The sequence below is a fragment of the Neodiprion pinetum genome, chromosome 2 (genome assembly GCF_021155775.2).
Source record: "Neodiprion pinetum isolate iyNeoPine1 chromosome 2, iyNeoPine1.2, whole genome shotgun sequence".
Taxonomy (NCBI): Eukaryota; Metazoa; Arthropoda; class Insecta; order Hymenoptera; family Diprionidae; genus Neodiprion; species Neodiprion pinetum.
In genome coordinates, this window is record NC_060233.1 from 33,509,886 (window position 1) to 33,525,703 (window position 15,818).

The following is a 15,818-nucleotide window of genomic DNA, read 5'->3' on the forward strand; positions in this document are numbered from 1 at the left end:
TTTTCTTTCAGATACAACTCAGGTGGGAAGTGCTTTTCGCAGGTCCATACTAAGCATTTGACCGTAACTATTGACGCATTTACGATACACAACAGTTTGTGGCAAGGAAAAAAAGTTAATCTTCCTAACAAGAAGGATATGGCACTTGTCATATAGTTATACATCAATGTTACATCCGCGTAAGATTGTAGTATGTATTAGTACTACAACTAATTCTACTATTATTACTTCTACTACTACTACTACTATTACTACTACTACTGCAACTACTACTACTACGACTACTATTACTATTATGCCCGCTGTTGTTCATAGTTACTCATTTAATACAAGTCCATATTAAAATTAATATGATTGTTCTGTTCGTAGTAAGTTTTATAAGGCGATGCCCAATCTGTACTGACACTTTATGGCGATGATAATTATTTAGTAGAAAATTAGGGAGTCACTAGAATCGCAAAATCTCTGTACGAAAAACAGACTAAACTCGCAAATGCACGTATTTATTTGGAATTGTTAGTAGACATTTAAAAAAAGGGTGAAACTATGACGATGAATTTCTAAACTAAGATTTTATTGGTTCTTTTAGAAAGAAAGAAAATTTCTCCTTGGGGAAACTCTACATCGCTCGTGTCTGTACCGATTGTTTGAATCATAAAACATACTGGTTTCCATAAAGAGGAATAGTTTGTTACGAGTATTTCCTACCAACCTTCAGTAAAGTTAATGTAGTAGTAATTATCTTATAAATTTGCAAACGCAACGCCACATAATTGTGTATGCTGCTGTATTAAAGTTGAACTGTGTGACCAGCCTATGATGAAATCACTTTCTCTCTCTCTTTTTTTTTTTTTTTCTTATGAACTCTTAGAAACTGAGTTTAGTCACAAATTCTACTTGGTTTACAGTATTGATGATTTTGAAAGTTTTTTCTTTTCTTCTTTCAACATAAACAAACGCTTTGAATAACCACGGAATGTGATACGTAATAATTATGACAAGATTCAACCATATGTATTTAAATAACACTGTCAGAAATCACGTTTAAATGATTATTATCATTTAACATTGTGCGTATATGTGCTCTATGGAATATGACATTTGAGTAGTAACCTATTGAGAATCTATGCGACGTATTGTGAATTCCATGGCCTAGCAGCAATTAATAAAAGAGTTTTAGTCAGTAAAACTACGATTAATTTTTTTCTTGTTGTTAAAATTTTGTTCTAGAATAGTTTCTTTTTTTTACAAATTTGTTTACCTTATGTTTTCTAAATTATTTTTATTTGCCATGCACAATAGTTAAATCCAGCCTTAGACTTAATTCAATCAAGCAAGATGGAAAAAAATATAACCCGAAATGATGGGCAAATGTTCCTCATTTGTCACAGCAAGTCAATAAACATCTTATTTAGTGCTTCAATATCTCCAAAGAGCATGTTATACCTATTTTTACATCAAAATTAATTATACGCATTTGATTATCTTCAATCAAATATAATCTTTTCTTCTACGTTTACAAACATAAATATACATTTATTTAAAATCTAACGACATTGAATTTTCTCTGCAGGCTACCAGTTGATGTAGGAATCAGATTACTCAAATGAATCCAATAGTAGTCAAATTGCATGTTTTGATCAACGAGTAATGTAAGAAGTTTGAAAAAATGGGGATCGGGAAAAATTACTGTCGTTCGATTTATTTGTTTGATTTTTCTTAAATTTTTTCAAGAATTTTAAGAAGATTATTGGTTGGCATGTGTACGATAAAAAAATATAAGCTAATATTTGAGATAATTTCAAGGTCACATTATATAGATAGTAAATAACATGTTGCTAGTTATTATATATACTTGAAAGTGATTGATTGGTATACATATATTAGTGATCAGCTTACAGTGTAATTGCCATAAATATTTTGTTCGGCAAGGTGAGAATAGATGATTGGTCGTTTAGATATTCACGATTTTAGCCAAGGATTAAACTAACTTTTAATGCTGTGCTGAGAAAAGACGAGAGGCCTTGTACATGACGAATGATTATTGGACAATTACTAGCATTTAGATTAATAAACAACTATATATCGTGCCATAACTTTGAAAAATCTTCTCTTTCCACAGCATTGAAGTTTCCACTATTTTCGATCTTACAATTAGTATTTATCCAACTATCGTCACTAACAGCAAACAAACTGTAATGTAATGTCACAAACAGTAGTACTGAATTTCAATACTTTTAAAAAGACACTTCGAGTATAAGTGTACGTATTCTGTTGTTAAAACCATTTCGTAATACCATTCTTCTACAAGTTTTTTGTGATCTTTAACATTGACTAATTTATTTCTATCGTAATAACTTTCGTTCTACTCGTCAACCTTATAAGGAAAAACTATTTTAAAAAAACGTAACAATAACCATACGACATATCGACGTTTTTAACTTATCCTGGAATCAGTGATGATTTAATTTGGTAATACTTAAGTAAATTCACAACCTTACACAAAAATAACCATCGAAAATTGTAAAATGCACGCATTTATTAATTCGCTATAACAACAGCATTGAGAGTTGAAGAAACTGTCCATAATGACAATATTAATTAAAATAAGGCATGAAGTCAACTTTAAGTGTGTTCGCTGTGTTTGATTTGTAACAGTACAGTAGCAGCAACCAAGATATAACAATTTAGTCACTAATATTAAGATTATCGATGCGAATGTCGTACATTATTCGAACGAAACGATTTGTTGATTCAGCATTAAGAAAAACGTAAAAAATGAATGTAAAGAAATTGATAAATAATGAACAGTTGAATGAGAGAAAACAACATTACATAACATCCTGAAAGCTGCTTTGCTTGATATTTATATTTTTTAAAAAGAGAAAATATTATTAGCAAGCTGATATAGGTATCTAAATCCGAAGTATGATTATTATTCTTATTATTATGAATAAAGTCATGAATAAATTACGATTCTCCGAATTGTTCATATGCTGCAGTAACCATCCGTGCTTACTAATAATGAATAATTACCCTTATGTAACGCGATCCCCTAATTTTTAATCGTGATCAAACGTATCAAGTGATGTTTTTTCAATTTATCCATGTCTGTATATATTATGTTTTTATATAAAAACCAAACTACATACTACTTGATATACATATATTTATTAAGTACCCTTAATAAATTAAATAAGACTTGGGTCATATTTTACTGTTAACATCTTACAGCGAAATGTCATCAATAAAAATTAATAACCCATTTCCGATACGTGAGTATTATTTATTATATATAAACTCCGTTTTTACCTCCGGTCAAACAGTTCTCCCTCCAATTCGAGGATCTTATTTGTTCGTGACTTTCTGGACCCGATTTGACGCAGAAACGTCAACTCAGTATTAGGAGAATATATTAAGCAAGGAGCCAAGAGCTTGTAATACTAGAAAACGATTGAAGCCCCGCCCCTTAGTCGACTGCGCAACGAAATAAATTACCGAAGACGCGACCGAAGGTGTAGCCACGGTCATCACCCATTTTCGTTACGGGCGGAGCTACTAGCCAGCAATCAACTTCGGCTACCTCCTAGTATACTAGCTCCTTGGCAGATATATTCTCCTAGTACCGAGTCGGTATTTCAACGTTGCATTGTGCTCGGAATGTCCGAAAAGTAGAAGCCTGTAATGGCGCTTTTCCTAGCGAATTTTGAATGCATGTAGTTGTGATTACCGCTAATTTACTAGTGTAGTTATGGGTGTAACTTCTTGTAAATTGTGATGAGCAATTATCTATGTGAAAAATATAATCTTGTTCTGTACTTTGTGAACTTCGAACTGCAACAAATTTTCGGAATAATAATATTTCACGTTGCTTTGCCGCCGTACAGACTTTTCCGGTTTATAAAAACGGAGTGAAACCCTGAAGAATGGAAAATAATTTTTCCAGGTCTTGATGATCATTATCATTATGCATGGTTATTTATTTTCAGTTCAACCATACATGCATGTTAATTAGATACTATATCTATAGTTATTACTCAATAACGATAAAGATATAACTAATAACATTTGATTTACTAATAGTGACATTCCAAATATTTCCTGAGTCTGCTTGGAAAGACTTGTCTTCTTGCGAATGTTGAATATCATTTTAAAATACAAATTCCTGTTCGCAGCATAAATTATTGCAAGTATAGTTCATTCTTTCGAGGAGTGAAAGTTTCAATGATAAATTGAAACTAGCAGATAATAGACAAGTTGCCTAAATAGAGTCGTAAGAAAGCACGGATCAATGACAATGATAATACTCGTGACCTAGCATGCAAGTTTGAAAATATAATAATATGTTAAAAGAGTTTGTATAAACGCAAATAAAACAATCGAAGGAGATCAACACTACAGAATATATTATTGTATAAGCAGGTTAAGAATTTATGGATACTTGATATCGAATAGAATAAAATAAGTTAAAAATGCATTTATATATATCAACAATAATTTGTTATATTAGCCATCCACACGTATGTAAATATAAGACAATCAAGCGTTTTTGAGTACAGCAATTTACAGTAAAATTGAATTAATTGCACTGCTATTAACCGGAATATTACAAATTACATGCGTCTTAGAGATACTTGGAAAGCTAAGTCATAACTTGCTAACAATTCTGACTGACGTTAGTTACCTTCCAATATTCGTAATTAATCGATGATTACTCTAAATATTGTATGATTTAGTGAAAAGCCAGCAAGTAATAATAAAATGATTAAAAATATCACCTGTTATAAAAATATTAATAAAATAAAATAAGAACCTCCATTTCATCAAAGAAATCTCTTCAATCAAGAAATTCTCAATTTTTTAAAAAGTAATATTTATTTGAACGATAAAAAATTGATGCATAGGTATAATAGTAAGGTAGATATTCTCTACTATTCGATGAAATATTTCTATTGAATGGTTGATATACATGCTTCATTTCCAATTGAAAATACTTATTTGAAAATAATATTCTCTCTCATATTTTCTTTCCTATTGTATGTACAATATGAGCATCAATGCAAATGTATACATGTATATGACACTCGTCAACATTATCGACGAACGTGTTGAAGAACCCCAGCATTAAATCTTGCTGTTGATATGTTCTTTTATTTCGCTTTTCCAGCAGTACGAGATCTTAAGTTCTTGTTTGTTGCCTGATCAACTTCTGGCAGATCGTCATCTTCAGACTGAGTTGATTTTTTACCTAGAAGAAATGAAATAATCATGCCCTTCACTAATCACAGAACAAGATTCAGTACGATATGTCAGTGTTGCACTTATAAATAATTGGAAATAATTTTAAGAATGACAATAAGGCTCACCCTCTTTCTTTTTAGGTTTTTGTTTGGTCTTCAACTTGCTGACAATTGGGGCATTTGATTCTCGGGAGCGTTGCAGATGCTCTTTAATAAACCTATATAAACGGTCGACCTGAAATAAGACTATTCCAACCAAAGCTGTGTACCGAACAATGGAAACATTAAAATTGCCAGTGGCATAATCCAGAGATGTTTCGGTTTGTGGTAACCCATAGAAAAATACCAGAGCTGCTACTCCAATTGAAATAATCCGGACAGAAATGAATACTGGATTGGCAATTAAAAAGGCAACTGAAAATTGAATAAAATTTAGTTATTAATGTTTTGAAAATGAAAGACAAACCTAACGTATTAGTTGAGGAGTAATAATTCAGAATAAGATAAAGTAGAAAAGTTAATGGGAAATAAAATTTCATTTTTCGAACTTACGTCGTGTACCGCTTTCACTACGATCAACAAACTGTATTATGCGAGCACTGTGCTGTAACGCATCTCCCACGTAATGTAGGACCAACAAAATAACACCCACTTGCTGGAAGCTGTAATTTTACACATCCATAGTGTTTATTTAAAATTATGAATAATATTAGGGTAATAGAAGTATCTCATATGCTTCATCATGTGCAAATCTCAGGTGTTTGAATGCAATAAACATATACTGTTAGTATTTGATGTAAAATATTTGAAAAATCATGGTCTGGACACGAAATAGAATTTGCATAAAAATTAGAAATACATACTTGAAAAAGTACGCTCCAAACGTGAAGAGTAGACCAATAGTGGCTTGTATAACTCGTGGGAAAATTTCCTCTTTCTTAGCACGCTGGAAATACAGTTCTGGATAGCAATGGAGCCAGTAAGCGAACTGTCCGATAAAAAACAGCTTCAGAGAGAAGGATAATAGCGCTGGATAGTCGTCCCAAAGAGATGTAATGTTGAGCAACAAATTTTCTCTACAAAATGGAATATACATTATGTACACATCAATTTAGTCCTGTAAAATATTATGAGAATAATTAGAAAATATGCTATCAGCAGATCGATAGTCCTTTTCAGATTGAATCTACTTTATTACCTGATAATGATGTCTGTCCCCCAAATAGCAGAGGAGAGATAGAACACAATCAATTGACTGGATTCATTGAATTGGGAGAGCTTTATTTTACTTAGATGAAGACGTTTAGTGATTTTCTGAAATGAACAGCATTTTATACATATTATTATTATTACAAACTATGTTTCTGGATGTTGGATTATGAAATATATGCATAGCTATAGTAGTTACATACTTAAAAGTAATGTAAGTGTATGTCGCAACTTACATCAAATATGTATTCTTGAATGACTGCATGCATAACAATCGTGATGAGAAAATAAAAGAAGACTGCACAGGCATCTTTCCACCCTGTTGTGTACTTTTCGGGGGACGGCATTTCTCCAGGGTTTGAAGATGCCGACACATTATGATGAACAGCAATAAATGTATATGCTAAGGGTGATGTGACCTATTGGAAGATACAAAACGATATAGAGCTTTATAAGAATACTTACAAGCAATGTTGCATGACATGAATACCATAGGAAAAAATTAAGAGGTAACATTTATTTAAAAAATAGTATTGATAATGATGTGGTTGATAAATCGTAGTACATGTATGCTGACCTTAACTTTGTAAATGAAAATAATAAATAATACAAGAGTTAAGTGAAAGTTGAAGAGAATAAGGTCGAAAAATGGAGAGAAAATAGGTTAATGGAACAAATAACGGTACAGTAAATAACTGGAAAGGTTCTGGGCAACAGTATTCGTTCTTGAAAATTAATTTATGGAATGCATTTTAAGTGTGATAAAATGGTTATTTGTAGTAAAAAAATTCAATTAAACATTATTGGTAATAACGTAGATGTAATAAAATTAAGGGTAATTCTGTATTTCATGAAAAACATTATTCAATAAATATTAGAAATTAAGCCGGTAATGTTTGCTCCGTACATCAATTATCATAACATATGGCGCGATCAAACGAAAGTTTACGCTTAATAATTAAGATTCAAGTGATTAGATTCAATTTTAAAGGGACGTGGAAGATTCGAGTGAGTAAAGTGTTCAATTATATCACTGGAATATTATGTATTGGGATGAATTGCTAGGTAAATATATGAATACGTCAAATGATAGCTACCGTTCGAAAATCGTTCTATTCTTTACTCACCTGTACCATTAAACCGACGACAAATACCATAGCCACGCACGACACGATGTCGGCATGATTTTGTATAACAAATTCATGGCTGAATATTGGAGGATTTTTGTTCGTATTTTTACGCCCTTTTATCGCAACCATGTCAAAATCGTATGCAGCTCGTTCTGGACGTTCACGATTAAAGCCAGCCTCAGAACGTACTGCGCGATAAAGAAACGCGAACGCTGTGGATCACCGACAGTAACGGAGTGAGGTTGCTGCGCTGCGGCTCAAGCCGTCGATGCCAGCGCTGTTAATGTGTCGTGGTGACAACGATACGTTGGCACCACCATCATCAAAACAGTTATTTTTTATTAACTGAGAAAATGTAACATGTCACCCATCTTCAAATGTAGAACTGATTGGGTCTGTGGAATAACATCAATGAAATAAATTCAAATATCGTCTGAACAATAAAAATCATTGGTAGATGTTAAGTGTTCGTGTATTGAGTACATTATTACGCATTGTTTCATTTTGGATTCAAATACTGAGCATTTTAAGATCATCTTTCCGATTTAAGATTGTAAGTTATACAGTGACTCGAAACCACAGGGGATAGTTTTCTTTTGATTTCTTACTTCTATACGGCGGCTGGAAAAATTGAATCCAGCGTTTTTGAGAGAACACCTTGACCGTGTTACAAAAATTGAAAGAAGTTACAGTGTTGTTTAAGATGGATTCTTAAAGTGTGAGATTTTTTTTCGAAAATCGATTGAATGGTGCGTGATGAGCGTGGACTGAAGAATATAATAACAGTTGCCCTAATGGGCTTTGGTGAGACAACCGAAAATCGTCGTGCAGCTTACGTCCCCTGAGATGTTCCAACGGTAGAGTTGAGAACTTATTGCAGAACATCAGAGAGTTGCCGATTTCGACATGATGCTGGCTGCATTCACCTTCCCACTAACACAGTCTTCGCAACGGTTAGCCCAAGCCAGTATTTAGCCTGTGTGGACTTACCGACTTGTCAGCGATACAAGAAATTATTAATGAGAATAAATTTCTTCCTAAATTCGTAGCAAAACAGTGATTTAATAAAGTATAGGTACCCGAGAGAAGAATGTATACATATTTATGATGTCCTGATTTGAAGACCTAAAAAGGTGATTACCGGTGATTTTTATTTATTTTTTTTGATAGGGAGAGATAGAACGAAGCTTCTTGAAACTTCGAGTGTATTTTAAGACACATTTGAAAGATACGAGCGAAATTTTTCATCATCCAACTGTCGCTGAACGGCAGCGTTATTAGCCGAGCCGTTCACTGAAGAATATATCTTCAGTCAACGGCTGACCATCGAAGGGCCTGGCCGCTTAAGTCTGGAATCGGCAGGAGAGATGAAGTGTGTATTTCTTGTATGAAACGTGAAAACTAAAAGCATTATACATCATATCATATCATCATACATCGTACACCATACATCATACATCATACATCATACATCATACATCATACATCATACATCATACATCATCATACATAGTATTAAAGGTCGAAACCAAAGTTTGGATGTCGGATGTTCAGAAAGTGACGTCACCAATTCAAAATCAGCTAGCCGAATTCCTCAGTCGGGAAACAACCGCGCAGTAGAGCGGACGGATGAGAGTCGGGCTCCGCAAATTTCGAGTACCGGGTTCTCAACCTCCCGGATCCCGCGCTTCGGGTCCGCTACGTATTTCGAGTACCGGGTTCTCAACCTCCCGGATCCCGCGCTTCGGGTCCGCTACGCGGTGAAACTCGACTTCCAGGACAAGCGCTCCGTAATTTCTTTACTCCAGGTCCGCTACCTGGTGAAACACGACTTTCAGGACACGCGCTCCGTAGTTTTTGCGCTCAAGGTCCACTACCTGCAGGAACTCGACTTCCAGAACAAGCGCTCCGTAGTTTTGGCTGTCCAGGTACTTGACCTGATGACTTTTGACCTCCGGGAGTAATTTTGCGTAGTTTCGGCTGTACAGGTTCGTGACCTCGTGACTTTTGACCAAGCACTGTGTAGTTTCTGCGCGGGTCCGCTACGCGGTGAAACTCGACTTCCAGGATAAGCGCTCCGTGGTTCCTGGTTCATGTTTACAATAAATTATTTCAATTCGTTTTTCGCGCAAGCCCAAATTCAGTAGCTGTCAGTGCGCTAATAAAATTTCTATAACTTTATAATCTTCTCATAATCTTTTTGGTAAAATATGTCGATAAAAAAATTATATTAAACCTTACACATTATTTTTGATTTGTTCTCATGCTGAAAATATTTATTAGTATTCGAGGTATAACTCGAGGTGGTTGGCGGTGGTCGTTGGGGGTGGTTAGGGGTGGTTGCGGGTAATCGAGGTCATTCAGGAAGGCGGACGAGGATTTGTGCTCGGTGAGTAAAACACTTTTATAATATTTGACGGCAATTGTAATTATATTTCATCCGAAATATTACAAACTTGTCACGTTTACAATAAATTATTTCAATTCATTTCTCGTGCAAGCACATATTCAGTAGCTATGAATAATCTTATACAATTTATTATATTATTAATCAATTAATTAATATTCTCATAATATTTGATGGCAATTGTAATTATATTTCATCTGAAATATTACAAACTTGTCACGTTTACAATAAATTATTTCAATTCATTTTTCGTGCAAGCACATATTCAGTAGCTATGAATAAGCTTATACAATTTATTTGTTATTAATTAATTAATTAATCAATTACTCAATTATATTAATCCTTACACAATATTTTCGATGTGTTCTTATACTGAAAATATTTATTACTGTTCAAGGTATAACCTGAGGTGGTTATCGGTGGTTGTTGGGGGTGATCGGCGGTGGAAGAAAGACAAGGAGATGAAGGTGGACGAGGATTTGTGCTCGGTGAGTAAAACACTTTTATAATATTTCATGGCAATTGTAATTATATTTCATCTGAAATATTACAAACTTGTCACGTTTACAATAAATTATTTCAATTCATTTTTCGTGCAAGCACATATTCAGTAGCTATGAATAATCTTATACAATTTATTACATTATTAATTAATTAATTAATATTCTTATAATATTTGACGGCAATTGTAATTATATTTCATCTGAAATATTACAAACTTGTCACGTTTACAATAAATTATTTCAATTCATTTTTCGTGCAAGCACATATTCAGTAGCTATGAATAATCTTATACAATTTATTATATTGTTAATTAATTAATTATTATTCTTATAATATTTGACGGCAATTGTAATTATATTTCATCTGAAATATTACAAACTTGTCACGTTTACAATAAATTATTTCAATTCATTTTTCGTGCAAGCACATATTCAGTAGCTATGAATAATCTTATACAATTTATTACATTATTAATTAATTAATTAATATTCTTATAATATTTGACGGCAATTGTAATTATATTTCATCTGAAATATTACAAACTTGTCACGTTTACAATAAATTATTTCAATTCATTTTTCGTGCAAGCACATATTCAGTAGCTATGAATAATCTTGTACAATTTATTATATTATCAATTAGTTAATTAATATTCTTATAATATTTAATGGCAATTGTAATTATATTTCATCTGAAATATTACAAACTTGTCACGTTTACAATAAATTATTTCAATTCATTTTTCGTGCAAGCACATATTCAGTAGCTATGAATAATCTTATACAATTTATTATATTGTTAATTAATTAATTATTATTCTTATAATATTTGACGGCAATTGTAATTATATTTCATCTGAAATATTACAAACTTGTCACGTTTACAATAAATTATTTCAATTCATTTTTCGTGCAAGCACATATTCAGTAGCTATGAATAATCTTATACAATTTATTACATTATTAATTAATTAATTAATATTCTTATAATATTTGACGGCAATTGTAATTATATTTCATCTGAAATATTACAAACTTGTCACGTTTACAATAAATTATTTCAATTCATTTTTCGTGCAAGCACATATTCAGTAGCTATGAATAATCTTATACAATTTATTATATTATTAATTAATTAATTAATATTCTTCTAATATTTGATGGCAATTGTAATTATATTTCATCTGAAATATTACAAACTTGTCACGTTTACAATAAATTATTTCAATTCATTTTTCGTGCAAGCACATATTCAGTAGCTATGAATAATCTTGTACAATTTATTATATTATCAATTAGTTAATTAATATTCTTATAATATTTAATGGCAATTGTAATTATATTTCATCTGAAATATTACAAACTTGTCACGTTTACAATAAATTATTTCAATTCATTTTTCGTGCAAGCACATATTCAGTAGCTATGAATAATCTTGTACAATTCATTATATTATTAATTAATTAATTACATTAATCCTTACACAATATTTTTGATGTGTTCCTATACTAAAAATATTTATTACTATTCCAGGTATAACCCGAGGTGGTCGGAGGTGGACGAGGAGGAGGACGAGCTGGACGAGGAGGAGGACCAGGTGGACGAGGAGGAGGACGAGGTGGACGAGGAGGAGGCGGGGTGGGTCGTGGGAGAGGACCTCTCCTCTCCTCAGAGGAGGGGAGGGGGAGGGGCAGGGAAGGGGGAGAGGTGGGGGGGGGGAGGGGGGGGGAAGGGGAGGTGGGTGGAGGGTGGGAGGGTGGGAGGGAGGGAGGGAGGGAGGGAGGGCGGGGGGGGGGGAGGGAGAGAGTGGAGGACGGATGTCGATGCGAGCCCGTTAGAGTTAATAGAGCAGTACACCCCCCCCCCCCCCCCCCCCCCCCCCCCCCCCCCGCCCACCCGCCCGCCTTCCCTCCCCCCCCCCTCCCTCCCTCCCTCCCATCCTCCACCCGCCACCCCTTCCCTCCCCTTCCCTTCCCGTCCCTTCCCGTCCCTTCCCTTCCCTTCCCTTCCCTTCCCATCCCTTCCCTTCCCGTCCCTTCCCGTCCCTTCCCGTCCCTTCCCACTCCCCGCCCACCGCTCCCCCTTCCCTGCCCCTCCCCCTCCCCTCCTCTGAGGAGAGGAGAGGTCCTCTCCCACGACCCACCCCGCCTCCTTCTCGTCCACCTCGTCCTCCTCCTCGTCCACCTCGTCCTCCTCCTCGTCCACCTGGTCCTCCTCCTCGTCCAGCTCGTCCTCCTCCTCGTCCACCTCCGACCACCTCGGGTTATACCTGGAATAGTAATAAATATTTTTAGTATAGGAACACATCAATAATATTGTGTAAGGATTAATGTAATTAATTAATTAATAATATAATAAATTGTACAAGATTATTCATAGCTACTGAATATGTGCTTGCACGAAAAATGAATTGAAATAATTTATTGTAAACGTGACAAGTTTGTAATATTTCAGATGAAATATAATTACAATTGCCATTAAATATTATAAGAATATTAATTAACTAATTGATAATACAATAAATTGTACAAGATTATTCATAGCTACTGAATATGTGCTTGCACGAAAAATGAATTGAAATAATTTATTGTAAACGTGACAAGTTTGTAATACTTCAGATGAAATATAATTACAGTTGCCATCAAATATTATAAAAGTGTTTTGCTCACCCAGCACAAATCCTCGTCCTCCTCGTCCTCCTCCTCGTCCACCTCCGACCACCTTCAACCACCTCGAACAACCACCGATAACCACCTCAGGTTATACCTTGAATAGTAATAAATATTTTCAGTATAAGAACACATCGAAAATATTGTGTAAGGATTAATATAATTGAGTAATTGATTAATTAATTAATTAATAACAAATAAATTGTATAAGCTTATTCATAGCTACTGAATATGTGCTTGCACGAAAAATGAATTGAAATATTTTATTGTAAACGTGACAAGTTTGTAATATTTCAGATGAAATATAATTACAATTGCGATTAAATATTATAAGAATATTAATTAATCAATTAATAATATAACAAATTGTACAAGATTATTCATAGCTACTGAATATGTGCTTGCGCGAAAAATGAATTGAAATAATTCAATGTAAACATGACTAGTTTGAAATATTTTAGATAAAATATAATTACAATTGCCATGAAATATTATAAAAGTGTTTTACTCACCGAGCACAAATCCTCGTCCCCCTTCCTGAATCACCTCGATTACCCGCAACCACCCCTAACCACCCCCAACGACCACCGCCAACCACCTCGAGTTATACCCCGAATACTAATAAATATTTTCAGCATGAGAACAAATCAAAAATAATGTGTAAGGTTTGATATAATTTTTTTATCGATATAATCTACGAGAAAGATTATGAGAAGATTATAAAGTTATAGAAATTTTATTAGCGTACTGACAGCTACTGAATATGTGCTTGCGCGAAAAACGAATTGAAATAATTTATTGTAAACATGAACCAGGAACCACGGAGCGCTTATCCTGGAAGTCGAGAAATTTTATTAGCGGACTGACAGCTACCGAATTTGGGGTTGCGCGAAAAACGAATTGAAATAATTTATTGTAAACATGAACCAGGAACCACGGAGCGCTTATCCTGGAAGTCGAGAAATTTTATTAGCGGACTGACAGCTACCGAATTTGGGGTTGCGCGGAAAACGAATTGAAATAATTTATTGTAAACATGAAGCAGGAACCACGGAGCGCTTATCCTGGAAGTCGAGAAATTTTATTAGCGGACTGACAGCTACCGAATTTGGGGTTGCGCGAAAAACGAATTGAAATAATTTATTGTAAACATGAACCAGGAACCACGGAGCGCTTATCCTGGAAGTCGAGAAATTTGATTAGCGGACTGACTGCTACCGAATTTGGGGTTGCGCGGAAAACGAATTGAAATAATTTATTGTAAACATGAACCAGGAACCACGGAGCGCTTATCCTGGAAGTCGAGAAATTTTATTAGCGGACTGACGGCTACCGAATTTGGGGTTGCGCGGAAAACGAATTGAAATAATTTATTGTAAACATGAAGCAGGAACCACGGAGCGCTTATCCTGGAAGTCGAGAAATTTTATTAGCGGACTGACGGCTACCGAATTCGAGGTTGCGCGAAAAACGAATTGAAATAATTTATTGTAAACATGAAGCAGGAACCACGGAGCGCTTATCCTGGAAGTCGAGAAATTTTATTAGCGGACTGACAGCTACCGAATTTGGGGTTGCGCGAAAAACGAATTGAAATAATTTATTGTAAACATGAACCAGGAACCACGGAGCGCTTATCCTGGAAGTCGAGAAATTTTATTAGCGGACTGACAGCTATCGAATTTGGGGTTGCGCGGAAACCGAATTGAAATAATTTATTGTAAACATGAAGCAGGAACCACGGAGCGCTTATCCTGGAAGTCGAGAAATTTTATTAGCGGACTGACGGCTACCGAATTCGGGGTTGCGCGAAAAACGAATTGAAATAATTTATTGTAAACATGAAGCAGGAACCACAGAGCGCTTATCCTGGAAGTCGAGAAATTTTATTAGCGGACTGACAGCTACCGAATTTGGGGTTGCGCGAAAAACGAATTGAAATAATTTATTGTAAACATGAAGCAGGAACCACGGAGCGCTTATCCTGGAAGTCGAGAAATTTTATTAGCGGACTGACGGCTACCGAATTCGGGGTTGCGCGGAAAACGAATTGAAATAATTTATTGTAAACATGAACCAGGAACCACGGAGCGCTTATCCTGGAAGTCGAGTTTCACCGCGTAGCGGACCCGAAGCGCGGGATCCGGGAGGTTGAGAACCCGGTACTCGAAATACGTAGCGGACCCGAAGCGCGGGATCCGGGAGGTTGAGAACCCGGTACTCGAAATTTGCGGAGCGCGACTCTCATCCGTCCGCTCTACTGCGCGGTTGTTTCCCGACTGAGGAATTCGGCTAGCTGATTTTGTATTGGTGACGTCACTTTCTGAACATCCGACATCCAAACTTTGGTTTCGACCTTTAATACTATGTATGATGATGTGTGATGTATGATGTATGATGATATGATATGATGTATAATGCTTTTAGTTTTCACGTTTCATACAAGAAATACGCACTTCGTCTCTCCTGCCGATTCCAGACTCAAGCGGCCATGCCCTTCGATGGTCAGCCGTTGACTGAAGATATATTCTTCAGAAGCGTCGTTCTTTCTCTCCCTATCACCTTTCTAGGTCTTTAAACCACTACGCAGCGTTAAATACCGTCTCATATACGAAGTATCCATTTCATCTTAATCAAAATTGGCGCATCCGTGATATATT

At 35.1% G+C, this 15,818-nt stretch overlaps 2 protein-coding genes and 2 long non-coding RNA genes across 24 annotated transcripts in view; 2 read left to right on the plus strand and 2 right to left on the minus strand.

Annotated features, from left to right (window-relative positions):
* Patronin (calmodulin-regulated spectrin-associated protein patronin) overlaps positions 1 to 3,154 on the plus strand; it is a 40,387-nt gene extending 37,233 nt beyond the window's left edge. For all 21 annotated transcript variants that reach the window (XM_046611650.2, XM_046611651.2, XM_069133427.1 and 18 more), the window contains one exon: positions 12 to 3,154. In XM_046611650.2, coding sequence (XP_046467606.1) covers positions 12 to 156 — 145 coding nt within the window. In that variant the 3' untranslated portion in view covers positions 157 to 3,154. The remainder of the gene's footprint in view (positions 1 to 11) is intronic.
* On the minus strand, positions 2,888 to 7,830 carry TRAM (translocating chain-associated membrane protein 1). Its single transcript, XM_046611679.2, has 7 exons — positions 7,577 to 7,830; positions 6,686 to 6,868; positions 6,439 to 6,554; positions 6,104 to 6,316; positions 5,793 to 5,902; positions 5,367 to 5,654; positions 2,888 to 5,248 (listed from the first exon to the last, which is right to left on the minus strand). Exons 1-7 carry the CDS (start codon positions 7,706 to 7,708, stop codon positions 5,151 to 5,153), a joined length of 1,140 nt encoding a protein of 379 aa, XP_046467635.1. The 5' UTR covers positions 7,709 to 7,830; the 3' UTR covers positions 2,888 to 5,150.
* A 1,394-nt stretch (positions 7,831 to 9,224) lies between these two features.
* Positions 9,225 to 10,467, plus strand: LOC138190426 (uncharacterized). The gene is made up of 3 exons (XR_011176358.1): positions 9,225 to 9,507; positions 9,863 to 9,968; positions 10,384 to 10,467. It is a non-coding gene; the product is annotated as an uncharacterized lncRNA (long non-coding RNA).
* A 2,234-nt stretch (positions 10,468 to 12,701) lies between these two features.
* LOC138190427 (uncharacterized) lies at positions 12,702 to 13,907 on the minus strand. Its single transcript, XR_011176359.1, has 3 exons — positions 13,671 to 13,907; positions 13,159 to 13,255; positions 12,702 to 12,758 (listed from the first exon to the last, which is right to left on the minus strand). It is a non-coding gene; the product is annotated as an uncharacterized lncRNA (long non-coding RNA).
* Between the last annotated feature and the right edge of the window lie 1,911 nt (positions 13,908 to 15,818).

What these genes read in the sequence shown, in the direction of transcription:
- TRAM (XM_046611679.2), bottom strand. Translation starts at nt 7,708, where the DNA reads ATGGTTGCGATAAAAGGGCGTAAAAATACGAACAAAAATCCTCCAATA. An exon ending in TCGTCGGTTTAATGGTACAG is followed by an intron (nt 6,869 to 7,576) that starts GTGAGTAAAGAA and finishes ATCTTCCAATAG; the next exon opens with GTCACATCACCCTTAGCATA. An exon ending in TAGTGAAAGCGGTACACGAC is followed by an intron (nt 5,655 to 5,792) that starts GTAAGTTCGAAA and finishes TTCAATTTTCAG; the next exon opens with TTGCCTTTTTAATTGCCAAT.